Source organism: Cynoglossus semilaevis, chromosome 9 (assembly GCF_000523025.1).
Source record: "Cynoglossus semilaevis isolate Cse_v1.0 chromosome 9, Cse_v1.0, whole genome shotgun sequence".
NCBI lineage: Eukaryota > Metazoa > Chordata > Actinopteri > Pleuronectiformes > Cynoglossidae > Cynoglossus > Cynoglossus semilaevis.
Genome location: NC_024315.1, coordinates 6,418,335 through 6,432,220, shown reverse-complemented (window position 1 = coordinate 6,432,220; position 13,886 = coordinate 6,418,335). Strand labels below are relative to the sequence as shown.

Genomic DNA, 13,886 nt, shown 5'->3' with positions numbered 1-13,886 from the left:
TTTTTTTTTATAGGGGACTCCTTGCAGTACAGTGTCTACCCTGTAGAGAGAGACTGCTATCACACCATGAATACAAACTACAAGGCTCACAGGTAGTTACTCTCATAAATAAAATCACGTTTTTGCATTAGACACTAACGGTAGGAAGTTTAATGTTTTTTCTCTGAATTGAAATGGGTTCTAATGTAACAAAAAGACACAAAAAAGTACTGAACAAAATGAATAGTTTCCCTTGATGTTCTATAGATTTTCTCACTTTACAAACCAGGGGACAAGTTAACTGATCAGTCACCATGGTTACCATGGCGACCATCTTTAACCTCTGTTTCTCCTCCCGCTCTGCTCAGCATGAACAACTTGTATCGTAAAGACATGTGCCAAAGCCCAGAGCCCGCACCCCCGAGTTTTGCCCCAAGTTTTGCTGCAGTTGCTGCAGGTGTGGACAGAAATATGGGTACGGTCTTTAAAAAAAATGTAAACACGTCCTTTTGACAGTTGACACACACCGCTCACTTTCACCTGCCACCTTTGTTCCTCTGTAGAGCTGACCGGTCAGTACATGCCTGAGGAGACGTGGTCCGCCCCCTCCATTCCTCTGACCAACGAATTCAGATACAACACCACTGAGGCAATGCCCTTCATACCTCAGCCACCAGCCCCCAGGCCATACAATGGGTAAGTGTTGTGATGGCTGAACTCCACCAAGCACTGTTTTATTTTAACAGTTAATTCATAAGAAAACTAGAATAAATGATAGAAGATGTGAGTAATGGTGATATTTATATCGCAACCTGTTTGTTGGCTCTAATAGACCTGCTAATATACAGTAGATCGACAATGGTAAATTCATGGTGGCGTACTTCAAGATGGCAACTTTGCTGATGTTATACTGCACCCTAGTGGCCAAATACAAATATTGCAGCTCTGTAGAAGTGTCTTAAAAATCATGTAGTATTTCCCCGAATTTAAGAAATAGGTGGAAATCTGAATTATTTTCAACATTTTTTCAACATTATTTTCAATATAAAAAACTCCTGGTCTAGACTAGAACTTGGTCTAATCTATTTGTAGTCCGATAAGTATATCCTAATGTTGCTTTTTGACTGTATTTAATATAGTTGCGTCCTCATTGATAGAAATATGTTCTACAGTTTGTCCTGACTGAGGTTAACATGTAAACTATTTTTTCTTTTGTTTCCTTCAGATATACATGGAGTAACAACAGCCAGTGCAACAACCCCTACACCTACTGTGAGGAGGCCAACTACATAGGTACAGAATGAATCAGATGTAGTAGGAATTTTTTTTTTTAATGTCAACACTACATTCCTGCGTAGTGTGAGTCACCGTCAGCTGATTGTTCACCTGCTGGAATATTTACCCTTTAGGTAATGGAACATTTCCCAGTGGTTTCTCTGCTCAGGAGAGTCAGAGCACACACACCAATCAGAGCTGCTGGACAGAGGAGCAACCGCAGGAGTCGCCCTCAACCTGGGACACAGGAGCCTGTGTGGGCAGCAAGGTGGCAACTCTTACCTTGTACCTGATCTATACCACACCTGTAGTTATTATCCAGGATCCACTCTGTGTTTTACTGATGCTAAAACCGATACAGATACAAGAACTTGTCCACTTCCATATTGTCATTTTGTTGGCAACAAGTTCACTGCCTAAAAGTTAAAGTATTCAAAGCACAGTTAATATCACTTTTAGATCTATGTAAGAGCTAAAAGTGATACTTTATAAGTGTAATTTGTAATTTTTCAAAATCTCTAATTTAAATATTTAATTAATGCTAAATAAAAATTATATATTTTTTTAAATCTGTGTTTCTTCACCTCAGCTGTTCGTTCCAACCACACACAGTGACTTTCTCCTCTTCTGTTTCACAGCCATACTTTTCAGGTACACGCAGCCTCTCCCCCATGTCCAGTCTGTTCGGTTCCATCTGGACGCCACAGAGCGAGCCCTACCAGAGCCACTTCCAACCAGAGAGATCAGCCCCCATAACGCCCGTGTCACCCATCAGCCCGCCTCTCTCCCCCTACAGTCGGGAGCCAGAGGGAGGATGCCGACCCATCCAGTACTCCAGCTTCAACCCGTTTGGGCCACACATGAACCTGGACATATGGAACTCTTCGTCCAACCGCAGCTCCAACTCACAGCTGTCCAATGACTCCGGCTACTGCGGAGATGCTTGAGAAGAAGAAGAAGAAGAAGAAGAAGAGAGGAGGAGGAGCGGAGGAGAGAGAAGCAGAGTCGAACAGTCATTGGAAACATATAACAGATTGATATGTAAAAGAAAGGAAATAAAAATGAATGTTCTTTTTATCATTATTTGGGGAAATGTGAATATTCCTTTTCTTTTATGTTCCCATTTTCAAATGTTAAATGTTGTGAAAGGTTAACCATTTGTTGTATATTTTTCTAGATGTTTTGCAGTTTTGATCATAGAAAATTAAAAAAAAAAAGGTTTTGTACTTGAAAAACTTCCAGCTCTTTTTTTTAGTGTCTTGTGTTTGAGCTACAGAGTGAACAGAAGGACAGGACACAGAGGAGAAGCTCAGCCTTAAAGACACCAGTCCTCACTCCATCTGCTCCAGGATGCCTTTCTCCTCAAACAAGCAGCATTTTTTTTTTTGCACCTACAGCTTTTGTTCCCTTGACCTAAAGTTTCATCATGAAAATCTAAACACTTTTAATTCTGTCGTCTTTCTACACAGTGACCTCGAGATGACCGGCGGTAGCAGCAAACAGAAGCCTCACTTCCTTATGATGCTTCAACACACGGTGAGACAACGACAACATATTACCATGAAAACAGTGAACAAAGAAAAATACTTTACATTAAAGACAGGAAGACATATACATTTTTCTAACTATATTTAAATATATCATCACAGTCTTTTGAGGTCTCGCCCCCCCCACCCCCACCCCCTCCCAGTGTGTATGTGTGTCCATGTGCTCCTGTGCCTAAAAGCCTGTGTAATTTATTGTCGTGCTCTCGAGAGCTGACATATTGCTACTATTGATCTTTGGCTGTAAAGTCAACACAGAAGCCTGGATACTGATGACAGTCAGGCCTGAGGAGACAGCATGTCCTGATAACACACACACAAACTGACACACAAACACACTAATGCCCAGTGAGCACATGTATGCAGCTACATATGTCCAGCACGGTCAGTGAAAGTGGGAGTCGGTGAACTGGACATCCTCAGGTTATTGTTTTCATTGATTCCAACCTGTGTGTCCACAGACTCAGAGCGGGCTCCATTAAACAGTCATCTGTTTCTTTTGGCAAAGTCACATGACCAAAGTGATAGAACTAACTTTTAATCAGGTTTTATATAATTAAAGTTAATGCCAGTTTTTTTAAAGCAAACCTTCCTATTTTTAACATGCAATTTGAAGAAAACGAAAGTGTATTTCTATGGCAGTATTACACACACACACACACACATATATATATATATATATCAAACTATCTCTAACTAAAAATCCATCATATTGACATTTTTTAAAAAAATATAAAATATATATATATATACTTTTTATATTTTAAAAAAATGTCAATATGATGGATTTTTAGTTAGAGATAGTTTGATATTTTACCACACGCAGTTGTAATCTCTATCAAGTTAATAGATTATTTAGATAAAAAATTTACAGTAGGGGTCGCTAGATTTTGGTGATGTACATGTGTCTATATAAATATATGTATACACAATGATAATAATGATTATTAATTTTATATAATATAATAATTGATAAGTTTATTATATGTTTATCAATAACATGATCATCCCACTCACACCATACATTTAATGTAATCAGAAATAAAAAATGTTGTACAGTCATAAATCAAATCAGTAAAAATCAAGTCTGACTTTAGACCCTGACCAACTTTTAAGTTTAAATTAATAAAGATTAGTGGCTCTTATTCATGACTTAAAGTCTTTGACTTTGGTCTTTAACTTTTAAGTTTAAATTAATAAAGATTAGTGGCTCTTATTCATGACTTAAAGTCTTTGACTTTGGTCTTTGTCTCATTAATAACTGTTGATTTGTAACCTTTATGCTGCACTGTCATCTCGGTTCCATTAACCAATTAACCGGGGAGCTGGTTAACTGGGTTAGGAAGAATCTCCAAGAACGACCTTTTCACTCTGTCCTAACTTTTGTCTCTGTTTTATAGTAGAAATCTGGATCTGAACGTTTTGCCTGAGCCTCCAGTACATCACAGTCCTCCATGTACCGTGGTGGACAGGGTAGGTTTGTACTTTATCTCTGTTTGGTGTTGGTGTTGGTGGTGTTGGTGGTGGTGTATGGGGCAGGTGGAGGGTGAGGGTCTGATGTCACTCCAGAGTGTTCCTCCTTTAGAAGTCAAAACAGCATATGATTTGATTTCACGCTCTTTTATCCTTTAACTAGGCTGATAACGGGGACGGAAAAGGCAACAACCAGTGTGTGTGTGTGTGTTTTTGTGTGACCACTCTCCACGGTCCCCTGGCACAGGGTCCATTAGCTCTGGACCCCCTCCCTGGTTTCCCAGTGATAGAGTAAACAAGGTGTGTTTGGCTTATTCGCCAGGCAAATATTTGATCTGGAAGCTGCCTGATCTGACAGGAGACGGGCACACGTCTGTGGTTGTGACCTGCTCTATATAAACTCTCACCACCGCCGGATCACTGTTACATACACACGTGGATCTGGGAACCTGGATCCATCAGCTGTGACCTGGACCTGGACAGATCCTGACCTGACTGAAGAGAAACTGCCTTCAGGTAAAGAAACCTGACTTTTTTATACTCCAGTCGGACGATTCGTAATTAATTCGTCATAATTTCATGACTCTACCTAGCATCGGAGTATTAGTCACATCTGTCAACAAATGTAATGTGAAGATGTGCTAGTAGCAAAATTGCCAAAAAAAATCTGCCCTCTTGTGGTCCAAAAATTACATTGAATTTGTAACTGGACAAAGGTTTTTTTTTTTGTTTTTTTTGTCCAGTGGCCCTCGATGTAACTATTTTTGGATTGAATGACCTGGATGACTGAGAACCTACACAGGCATGCCCTCTTGTGGCTATAATTATATTTGGGATATTTCAGTCACAGTCAAACTACTTAAAAAATGAGTTGAAGTAATACTCTAATATTTTCTGTGTTTGTAGGATTGTTACCATTTTCTCTTCCTATTGTCCCCACCAGTGTTATTGTGTAAACATGGCCACGGGGATCATCAGGAACTTCCACATCCACGCCCCGACTCCAGGCTACTTCCCCTTGATTTTCAGGAACTCTCCACTCACAGAAATCAATGAAGAAGGAGAAGAAGAAGAGAAGCTTGATGAAGTACTAGTGGAGAGGCAGGATGTAGAAGAAAAAGATGAAGAGGAGGAAGAAGAAGAGGAGGAGGAGGAGGAAGAAGAGGAATGTGAAAACCCGGAGGAAGATGAACAATGTTTAGAACAGGAGTTTCTGAACTCGGCCCACCAGACCTTGGACGTCACCAAACAGCTGCTGACGTTTGCAGACCTGATCAGTCGAGACGTTCAGAGGTATTTCGGTGGCTGCTCTGCTGACAAAGACAGCAGTGACATCTACAGCAACTCCATCACCACCAGTGGGCGTCTGCGCTACTACGATGACCTGCTGAGAATCGCCGGAGCAGGGAGTCCGGAGGAGCGGGAAAACGGCCTGTCTGGGGCAGGCCCGGTGAAGGGCGGCAGTGGTTTGGGACCCTTGGCTGAACTCTTTGACCTCATGGGTCCCAGTCAGGGCCGCGGCCAACCCATGATCAAGCGGCATCTTCCCCTCAGTTTCTGGAAGGAGCCGCTGCCCTGCTGTCCTCTGGACAGCTACAGTAACACAACAGACGTCAGTGACGCGATCTCACAGGTCAACGCACACACACCCTTTCACGTACTTATACACAGTGACACACACACTCTGGACAACGATCAGCCGGACTTCAGTGACTTGTTGGCAAACTGGGATCCAAACCCAGAGCTGACACACAGTCTGAGTGAAGACACACACACGATGCAGCAGTGAAGCCTGAGATGAACTGAAGCAGACAAAAACAAACATGTCGTGTTGTACCTTTGTTATTGTTTCTATTTTTATATATTTGTCTTTTGAGCTAATAAAACGGTGTTAAATAAAAGTTAGCTCGACTTTTCTCTTCAACAGTTGGTAACAGTGTCTGTTAGCATCGGGAACAGTTAACTGTCGCTCGCTGTAATTGTTTTCTTTGCCAACAGTCACAGGATTATCTACAGTTACGTAAACAGAATGGAGGATTAAATGTAATTATGACCAGTGTGATTTGGCTTTGACTCCAATTCAGGTGTTCGAGACAAGAATATCTGGTACTGCACATGCAAAGATACACTAATATTTACTCAAGGTACGTTGTTTTGCTTTTAACTGTCACAGTTTCTCTCTCTCTCTCTCTCTCTATATATATATACATATATATATACTGTATATATGTGTGTATGTATATTTATATATTAGGACTTTCAAATTTTTTTGGGTCGGTTTCACTTTTACCACATGCTCAGAATATTATTACACATATGACGCAACATGATTGCACTGTAGTAGGAATCTGCCTCTGGAGCTCCGATGACTTTAGGCCCTAAGTGGACGATAGTCTGTTGTCTTGTTCTGAACTGGCTGTTTGAACTGCCTGATATTTAAAAGTACTACAACATACAGTCCAAATAGATTTGTCCTCACATCACTGTGTGTGTGTGTGTCCAGTGTCTCTGTGCTCACGATAAGTAACTATTGTAAATGTAATCACTCCATTAACTATAATATAAAGTAACTGAAAGATTGTAACTGCATGGACCTGTTGTAAAGAAAGAACACCTCCTGTTTTCTTCAGTGTGAACAGTTGTTCACTGTGGGAGGGAGGAGTCAAGGTGTCGGCTGTAACTGAAGTAAACAGAAGTACAAACAAAGGAGAGAGACGTAATTCAGCAGCATCTTTAGTAAAATGTGGCTGCATGAGGACAAAGGAGAATGAAACCCTCAGAGAAGACAAGAGGAGTGAACAGAGGACACGTGTGATCCTTTCTGTTTGCCTAATTATGACTTTTACAGGGCAGCTCATGATTTGCTTAAACTGGAAAAACTCCCTTGGGTCCATGTCTCCTGATTGGCCCAGCCAGGAGGCCAGTAACATTTTGACACACAATCTTTACACAGGGCACATAAAGGTGGGCAAGTCGCACTGAAGGCGTCCAGACCTGGAAGGAGGCACGGGAGCAGCTCAGACAGGAAGAGGACACAATGAGGACACGCACACTTCTGTCCATCACCCTGCTGGGCCTGCTGCTGTGGGCCTCCAGCGTCCAAGCCAATGACTCAGAAGACAGCAGTGAGAAGGAGACGGAGACACCGAAGGAGACGGTAGAGGATGCGTCAGTGGAGGAGGCTGAGGACGAGGAAGACAAGGAGGCTCCACAGAAGGAGAAAACCACAGAGATAGAGGAGGAGCAGGACGTGATGGTGCTTCACATCAACAACTTTGACAGAGCGCTCAGTGAGAATAACTACGTCCTGGTGGAATTCTGTGAGTTCTCCTGACTCTGTTTTACACCTTTTTAATATTTGATATTTATCTGTTGGCACCTGGTGTGGTGAGATCTTTAAACGTGGCTAATGGTCAACACGTGCTCTACAGAAGTGTCATATAAAGAGGAACAAACAAAAAAGTAATTTAAAATATCTCACAATTAAAAGTCATTCATTTTAGCAGTCGACTTTAGTCAAATACGTGTTTATCAAAAATAATTATGACCCAAAGCCAAAAATATTTACAACAAATTAATTTTTTTTTAACCATATGTCAGCCATGTGTAGACTGAACACAGTAATGATTCCAAAGTGGGCATTTTACCAGACGTGGTAATAATCCAGTGGTGAGTGAAGTCACTGCAAATTAAATTTTTTATTTTATTTTTGCAAACATTTGGGCCACACAGTCACCCAAATCCTTTGTCTGGGCCACATGTAAGTCGTCATATCTGTATCACATACTTTGATGCATGTGTTCATCTAATATTTTAGTTTATTTTGGATGAATTTTTCATTGGTTGAATGAAATATTTTTGCCATCTAAGATGGAAGATTAGCTAATTTTTCTGTTTATAAAGAATTTGCTGCTCTGCCAGGTTGTCATGCAAATGTGCAAACGCATGTGCTTTGTTTTCCACGTGTCCTTGTGTGACCAGATGTTTTCCTGCTTCAACTTTCCCACACCTGAGCTCAACAGCAGCAGTAGTAGCAGCTGCTGCTAACCTTTAGCACAACCGCTACTGCTGTTATCAGCAGTTCATTTCCATGTCTATCTGTCCACTCTGGTTCCTGCGACACACGTCCACAGCAGACGACTCTTGTCCTTAACGTCCCCATGACTTTTGTGTATTGGTTTGTGCAGACGCTCCCTGGTGTGGTCACTGTAAACATCTGGAGCCTGTTTACGCCGAGGCTGCTGGGAAACTGAAGGAGGAGAAATCTGCTCTGCGTTTGGCCAAAGTGAACGCCATTGAAGAACAAGAGCTGGCCGAGGAGTTTGACGTCAGAAGCTTCCCCACGTTGAAACTGTTCGTCAATGGAGACCGCAAGCAGTCCGTTGACTACACTGGTCAGTATATACACGCTGATATAAACGTATGTTTGATGAGAGAGTCAACCGTTAGTTGACCTGGTGTACTGGCTTCCTCAGGTAAGAGGTCAGCAGAGGGAATAATCCAGTGGATGAAGCATCGCACCAGCGCTGGTGCTGCAGTGCTGGACTCTGTGGAGTCCGCGGCCCAGTTCGTTGAGGCCCATAACATTTCAGTCGTTGGATTCTTTGATGTAAGTGTGGACCGCGTCTGTTACATTCATGAAATTAAATAAAATACATGATATAACGAACCCACGTTTCCACTGTATTTTCTCCTCCTCAGAGTCTGGAAAGCGAAGCAGCCGTGGCCTTTAAGGAAGTTTTTCTGGATCAAACTGAAACAGAGTTTGCTCTGACGGCTTCTCCGGAAATCTTCCAGAAGTATGAAGTAAAAGCCAACTCAGTGGTGCTCTTCAAAAAGGTATGATCGTCACCTGACATTATGATGAAAGACGCTGCAAGAGAACGGGAATGATGTTGATATGCTGCCATCTAGCTGCCATGCTGCCATCTAGCCAGGCTGTGTTTGGTCTCTAAATTTAGGCCTGGGTTAATATATTATTATTATTATTATTATTTTATTGTGTAGCTTTGAACCATATGACTTATATGACACAGCCATACATAGAAAAAACAAAACAAAAAAAATTAAATGAATTGTTGCTCATTTATTGCGTTTGTTGTAGTTCGATGACGGCCGTGCAGACTTCGCTTTGTCAGAAGAAGGAAAGCTGGACAAAAAGGAGCTAATGAACTTCATCAATGAAAACAGCCTGGAGCTGATCATCTCATACAACCAGGAGGTAGATCAGACACACAACAGTGTGTGCAGTTAGTCTGCGAGTGTGTGAGCACTGTGGTGATTTTGTGTTGTGTTTACTGAATGTTCAGAATTCAGAAAAGATCTTCAGCTCCAGTGTTAAGATGCACAGCCTGCTGTTCATCAACTCCACCGTGGACAGTCACAAAGAACTGCTGGAAGAGATGAGGACGGTTGCAAGAGAGTTGAAGAAAAAGGTAACAGTGTGTCAGTGTGTGTGTCAGTGTGTGTGTGTGTGTGTTCATCATCTATAAGTTCTAAAATGCCTGATATTTGCCTCAGTGTTTTCTGTTTTTTAGTGATTTCTTTTTAATTTCCTGACCCAGAAAAGAACAAAATAATGATAATTAACTTAACTAACTAAAAATATTAATATATATATATATATATATATATTGGTGCATTTTCCAGATGCTGTTTATCTCCATTGACGTGACGGCAGGCTTCGGTCATGTGCTGACTTACTTCGGTGTGTCTGCGGACGACGCCCCCACTGTTCGTGTCATCAACATAAAGACAGGAATAAAGTTCAACACCAACTCTGACAAACTGACTCTGGACTCACTGCGACAGCTGTGTCAGGACGTTCTGGAGGGAAATGCTTAGGTGAAACGAACAAACAACAACAACAACTGACAACTCGAGAGTGACCTCTTGTGGTGACTATTCAAATTGACCTGTAACGAACCCTCGGGAGATACTTTTTGTAAATGAAACTTCCTGCAACATTCTTAACAACTTTAACTGTTTACTTCTTCTTTGGTGCAGCCTTACTTTAGATCAGAGGAGATCCCAGAAGACTGGAACAAAGGACCTGTCAAAGTCCTGGTTGGGAAGAACTTTGAGTCTGTTGCTCTGGATCCGACCAAAAACGTGTTTGTGGAGTTTTGTAAGTCACTTTCTCTGCCCAGATTTGACTGACACCTTGGTTCTATTGTTGTTGTTTTTTTTTTTTTATGATAACATACAATCTAGACGATCATAAAAAATGCAATGCCAGAACCTTTCAAAAAACACTTGGTTTTTGTTTGCTTTAAAAAAAACACTTGGCTTTTGTTTGCTTTATTTATTTTTTTGCTTTCTTTTAAGACCAAGCTTTAGGTAAAAAACAAAAACAAAAAACCAATCCTGACAAAAACATAGAATCACTCTTAGAAAACTCCTGTGTTTGTCAAAGATGCTCCGTGGTGTGGTCACTGTAAAGAACTGGCACCAACATGGGAAAAGCTGGGGGAAAAGTATGCTGACCACGATGACATCATCATAGCCAAGATGGACGCCATCGCTAATGAGATTGAGTCTGTCAAGGTGGAAGGATTTCCCACACTCAAATATTTCCCTGCTGGTGGGAAGGAGGTACACACACACGCACATACGCACACACGCACATACGCACACACACACAGAGCTCATGTTTATGTTTCTGCAACAGGCCGTGGACTATACAAGCCACAAGAGAGATCTGGAGACCCTCTCTAAGTTCCTGGATAATGGGGGTGTGATGCCTGAGGAGGAAAGTGATGATGGGGAAGACGAAGACGAGGACGATGATGGAGAGGACGGAGACGACGACTCTGAAAAGTCTGAGGATGCCAGTGATGAGAGCAAAGTGAGTATTTGTACCGTGTCCGTGTACCTAATCTGTCCGACTGTAAAGATCTAATTATCACTTTATTTCTTTGTCCCTCAGGAGACTGATGAGACGACAGAGGCTTCGGCCAATGAAACGGTTAAAGACGAGCTGTGATGTCACTTTGTTTTCCCTTTGAAATAAACTCTTTTTATTTAACACAACTTAGGTCAGGTTTTATTCTTTTGTTGTTTTGAACTTGGACTGATTTTGAGTGCGTGCTGTGAATATGCAAATCCGTCTGTCACATGACCGTGGTTATTGCAGATCTCACAGTTGCTGCGCACACATACAGTATGAGTGAGTTGTTCGTTTTTTTGGTGATTTAAAAGGGAAGGAAGGAATGAAGGAAAAAACTAAGTAATTCTGTGGCATCATGGGTAAACGGAGTCCTGTCTGGACAAATGCATAGAAGACTGTGACAAAACTTTAACGTATTGTCGCTGAAAAAACGACGTTGAAGGTTTCAACACTTTCAACCAGGAATAGTTCCATGTCCCCTGTGGGGGTCTGCCCCTCATTTTGGGAACCACTGCTTTACTGCATGGTATTGCAGTAATTATTCATGTCATATAGTTTGGTTCTTTGTCAATGTTGAGAGAACAGTGGTGCTCTGTTGTGTCTAATTATAAACACCTGCCTGATACCCATCTTCTGTAACTGCAGTTTTTTTGGGGCGGGAAATTAGATTTGAAAACGCCCAGTTGGGCGGGAACCCTTTCATTCTGACAACAATGGCTGCTTCTCATGGTCTCATCAACTGTGAAGTACCGAAAGTAGGAAGGGGTTAACTGTGACCCTGACCCTGACTCTAATTTTGCCTCCAACCCTAGTCCTGACCTCTAACCCTAACCCTAACCCAGGAACAAATGCCTGACTGGCAGTCAAAGCAGGAGCTGGGCGAGGCAGGCAGAGGGAAAACAGCAGGAAGAGCAACAACAGGAACAGGTGACAACAAACACTCATGAGTGGAAACAGCGCAGGATTCACTGGTGGAATACTCTGTGGTGGAACAACCGCCTGTGAACTGGCTGTCTCCACACACCTGGCTCTGGTAAGTGGATGATTTTCAGGATGGATTATCAACAGCAGGTGGAAACCTGATAGCCTTACACACACACACACACCAAGCGAAAAAAGATAACCAATCATTTGAAAACTCAGGTTTAGAATAAAGAAATGTAAGTCTTCAACTGACCTGTTGTGCTTTATCTGCTGTTTTCCTCTAAATCTGAATATCTTTCTTTTTGTCCAAATTTACAGGCCAGCAACAAGTGATGATTGAGCCACACACCACAGTTTATAACACTAAAAACAACAGAAAGGTAAGTAAACCAAACAACCGTTGTTGTGTAAAGAGTCTGAGAGTCATGAGAACTGAAAAGACTGAGGGAAAAAAACCACTGCTTGATGTGCATACGCCTACAGACTCAGGAAGAGTCAACCACTGTTTTTATTTTTTTTTTGTATGTTTTTTAACTAACAATCGTAGCACGAAGAAGAAAGTTAAGCAATTTGACTTTTGTGTGTAAGAGCAGAATCATTAGTTCAATTATAGTCATTATCTTAAAACGCATTTTAGACAGTTGACGGAAACGAGTTTTCATGTGAAAAGAGTTGTCACGGACACTGAGCGGCTGTGGAGTACGTGTGCTGACAGAGAGTGACACTGCGTCAGAGAACAGGTCATAGTGTAACACCTGAAGGCAGTGGTTAGAGTCTGGTTCTCTGTCAATGGGAAGGACATTTTTCTAATTCCACAGTGAAACAGGTCCAACTGGCTGTGATGTCACATCTGCCACCAGCCGGCTACAAGTTTCCTCCAGCCAGGCTTCCTCATTCACCCAAGGTAAGACCACTGCTTTTACACTCTTCACACCTCACAGTGTCTTTTTTATTAGTGTGGGCGACTTCAGTCTGTCAGGAACCGAACCTGTGTATTCTTTTGTCTAGAATTTCTCTCTAAGACTGATGTTTTTATTGAGATCAGATACTGGAGCTCTGATGTGTCATGTTTACACAAGAGCCTCATGTGTGAGGTGTTATTACATGACGGTAGATTAGTGACGCAGCTGATTTCATTGTGACACATTAAAACACTCTTGGCAGCAGCATTTTTATGAATTTCACTTTATTCACTTTACTGCAGTCACTCTTGTGTGTTCTTCTCTTTCTTAGTTTCTAAGTCATGTTATGGACAATTTAAAGAACTTCACCTTCAGCATCAATTTCTTTAATGTCAAACCTTTTCATAAATCGATAAATCAAGTTGATTTGAAACAACTTACAGCGGAGAGGTTGAAGACAACCATCTTTCAAATTCCAAAATCTGGCCACTCAGGGGGCGCACTTCCAGGTCATGAAAACAACTGCCAATCACTTTGGGAGAACAAAGAGTTCATGTGCGATCGCTAATTACCTTCATGGAGTCGAGATTGTGTAATACGCCCTCTGTTTAATTGGAAATGTATTTACTGGTGTATGTTGTCTGACATCATCATCATCATTAAATATGTATGTATGTATATATTTGTGTATATATTATATATTGAAAACGTATTAATAACCTTATTAATAACCATGTGTATGAAAATACAAATAAATATGTATGGTATAAATATATATGTACACACTTATACACACACATATATGTATATATGTACACGCATATATTTATATACACCGATGTACACACACATGTACTCACATCTGTATTTTCATATATATTTATATACATATATGCAAAT

General features: G+C 41.3%; 3 protein-coding genes across 8 annotated transcripts in view; all 3 read left to right on the top strand.

Annotated features, from left to right (window-relative positions):
- The window catches only part of tmem131l (transmembrane 131 like), a 24,073-nt gene extending 21,736 nt beyond the window's left edge, over positions 1-2,337 (top strand). For 3 of the 4 annotated variants that reach the window (XM_025058372.1, XM_008316794.3, XM_025058370.1), the window contains 6 exons: positions 14-92; positions 348-454; positions 543-675; positions 1,205-1,272; positions 1,389-1,522; positions 1,893-2,337. In XM_025058372.1, the coding sequence (XP_024914140.1) occupies positions 14-92; positions 348-454; positions 543-675; positions 1,205-1,272; positions 1,389-1,522; positions 1,893-2,201 (830 nt within the window). In that variant the 3' untranslated portion in view covers positions 2,202-2,337. The remainder of the gene's footprint in view (positions 1-13; positions 93-347; positions 455-542; positions 676-1,204; positions 1,273-1,388; positions 1,523-1,892) is intronic. The other variant, XM_025058371.1, reaches the window with a different exon arrangement.
- Positions 2,338-3,997: 1,660 nt separating this feature from the next.
- Positions 3,998-6,531, top strand: percc1 (proline and glutamate rich with coiled coil 1). 3 transcript variants are annotated; one of them, XM_025058374.1, is made up of 3 exons: positions 3,998-4,271; positions 4,594-4,787; positions 5,215-6,529. In XM_025058374.1, exon 3 carries the CDS (start codon positions 5,230-5,232, stop codon positions 6,058-6,060), a length of 831 nt encoding a protein of 276 aa, XP_024914142.1. In that variant the 5' UTR covers positions 3,998-4,271; positions 4,594-4,787; positions 5,215-5,229; the 3' UTR covers positions 6,061-6,529. The 3 variants fall into 3 exon arrangements, with proteins under 3 accessions (XP_024914142.1, XP_008315015.1, XP_008315014.1); XM_008316793.3 differs by lacking the exon at positions 3,998-4,271 and having other exon boundaries at positions 4,294-4,787; positions 5,178-6,531; XM_008316792.3 differs by lacking the exon at positions 3,998-4,271 and having other exon boundaries at positions 4,295-4,787.
- Positions 6,532-7,241: 710 nt separating this feature from the next.
- Positions 7,242-11,303, top strand: pdia2 (protein disulfide isomerase family A, member 2). The gene is given in 11 exon segments (XM_017035089.2): positions 7,242-7,591; positions 8,459-8,665; positions 8,747-8,880; positions 8,973-9,110; positions 9,376-9,492; positions 9,581-9,706; positions 9,921-10,115; positions 10,278-10,398; positions 10,687-10,865; positions 10,942-11,118; positions 11,200-11,303. Coding segments are annotated over 11 exon segments (1,734 nt in total). The 5' UTR covers positions 7,242-7,308; the 3' UTR covers positions 11,257-11,303.
- The last annotated feature ends 2,583 nt before the right edge of the window (positions 11,304-13,886 follow it).

What these genes read in the sequence shown, in the direction of transcription:
- percc1 (XM_008316793.3), top strand. Translation starts at nt 5,230, where the DNA reads ATGGCCACGGGGATCATCAGGAACTTCCACATCCACGCCCCGACTCCA.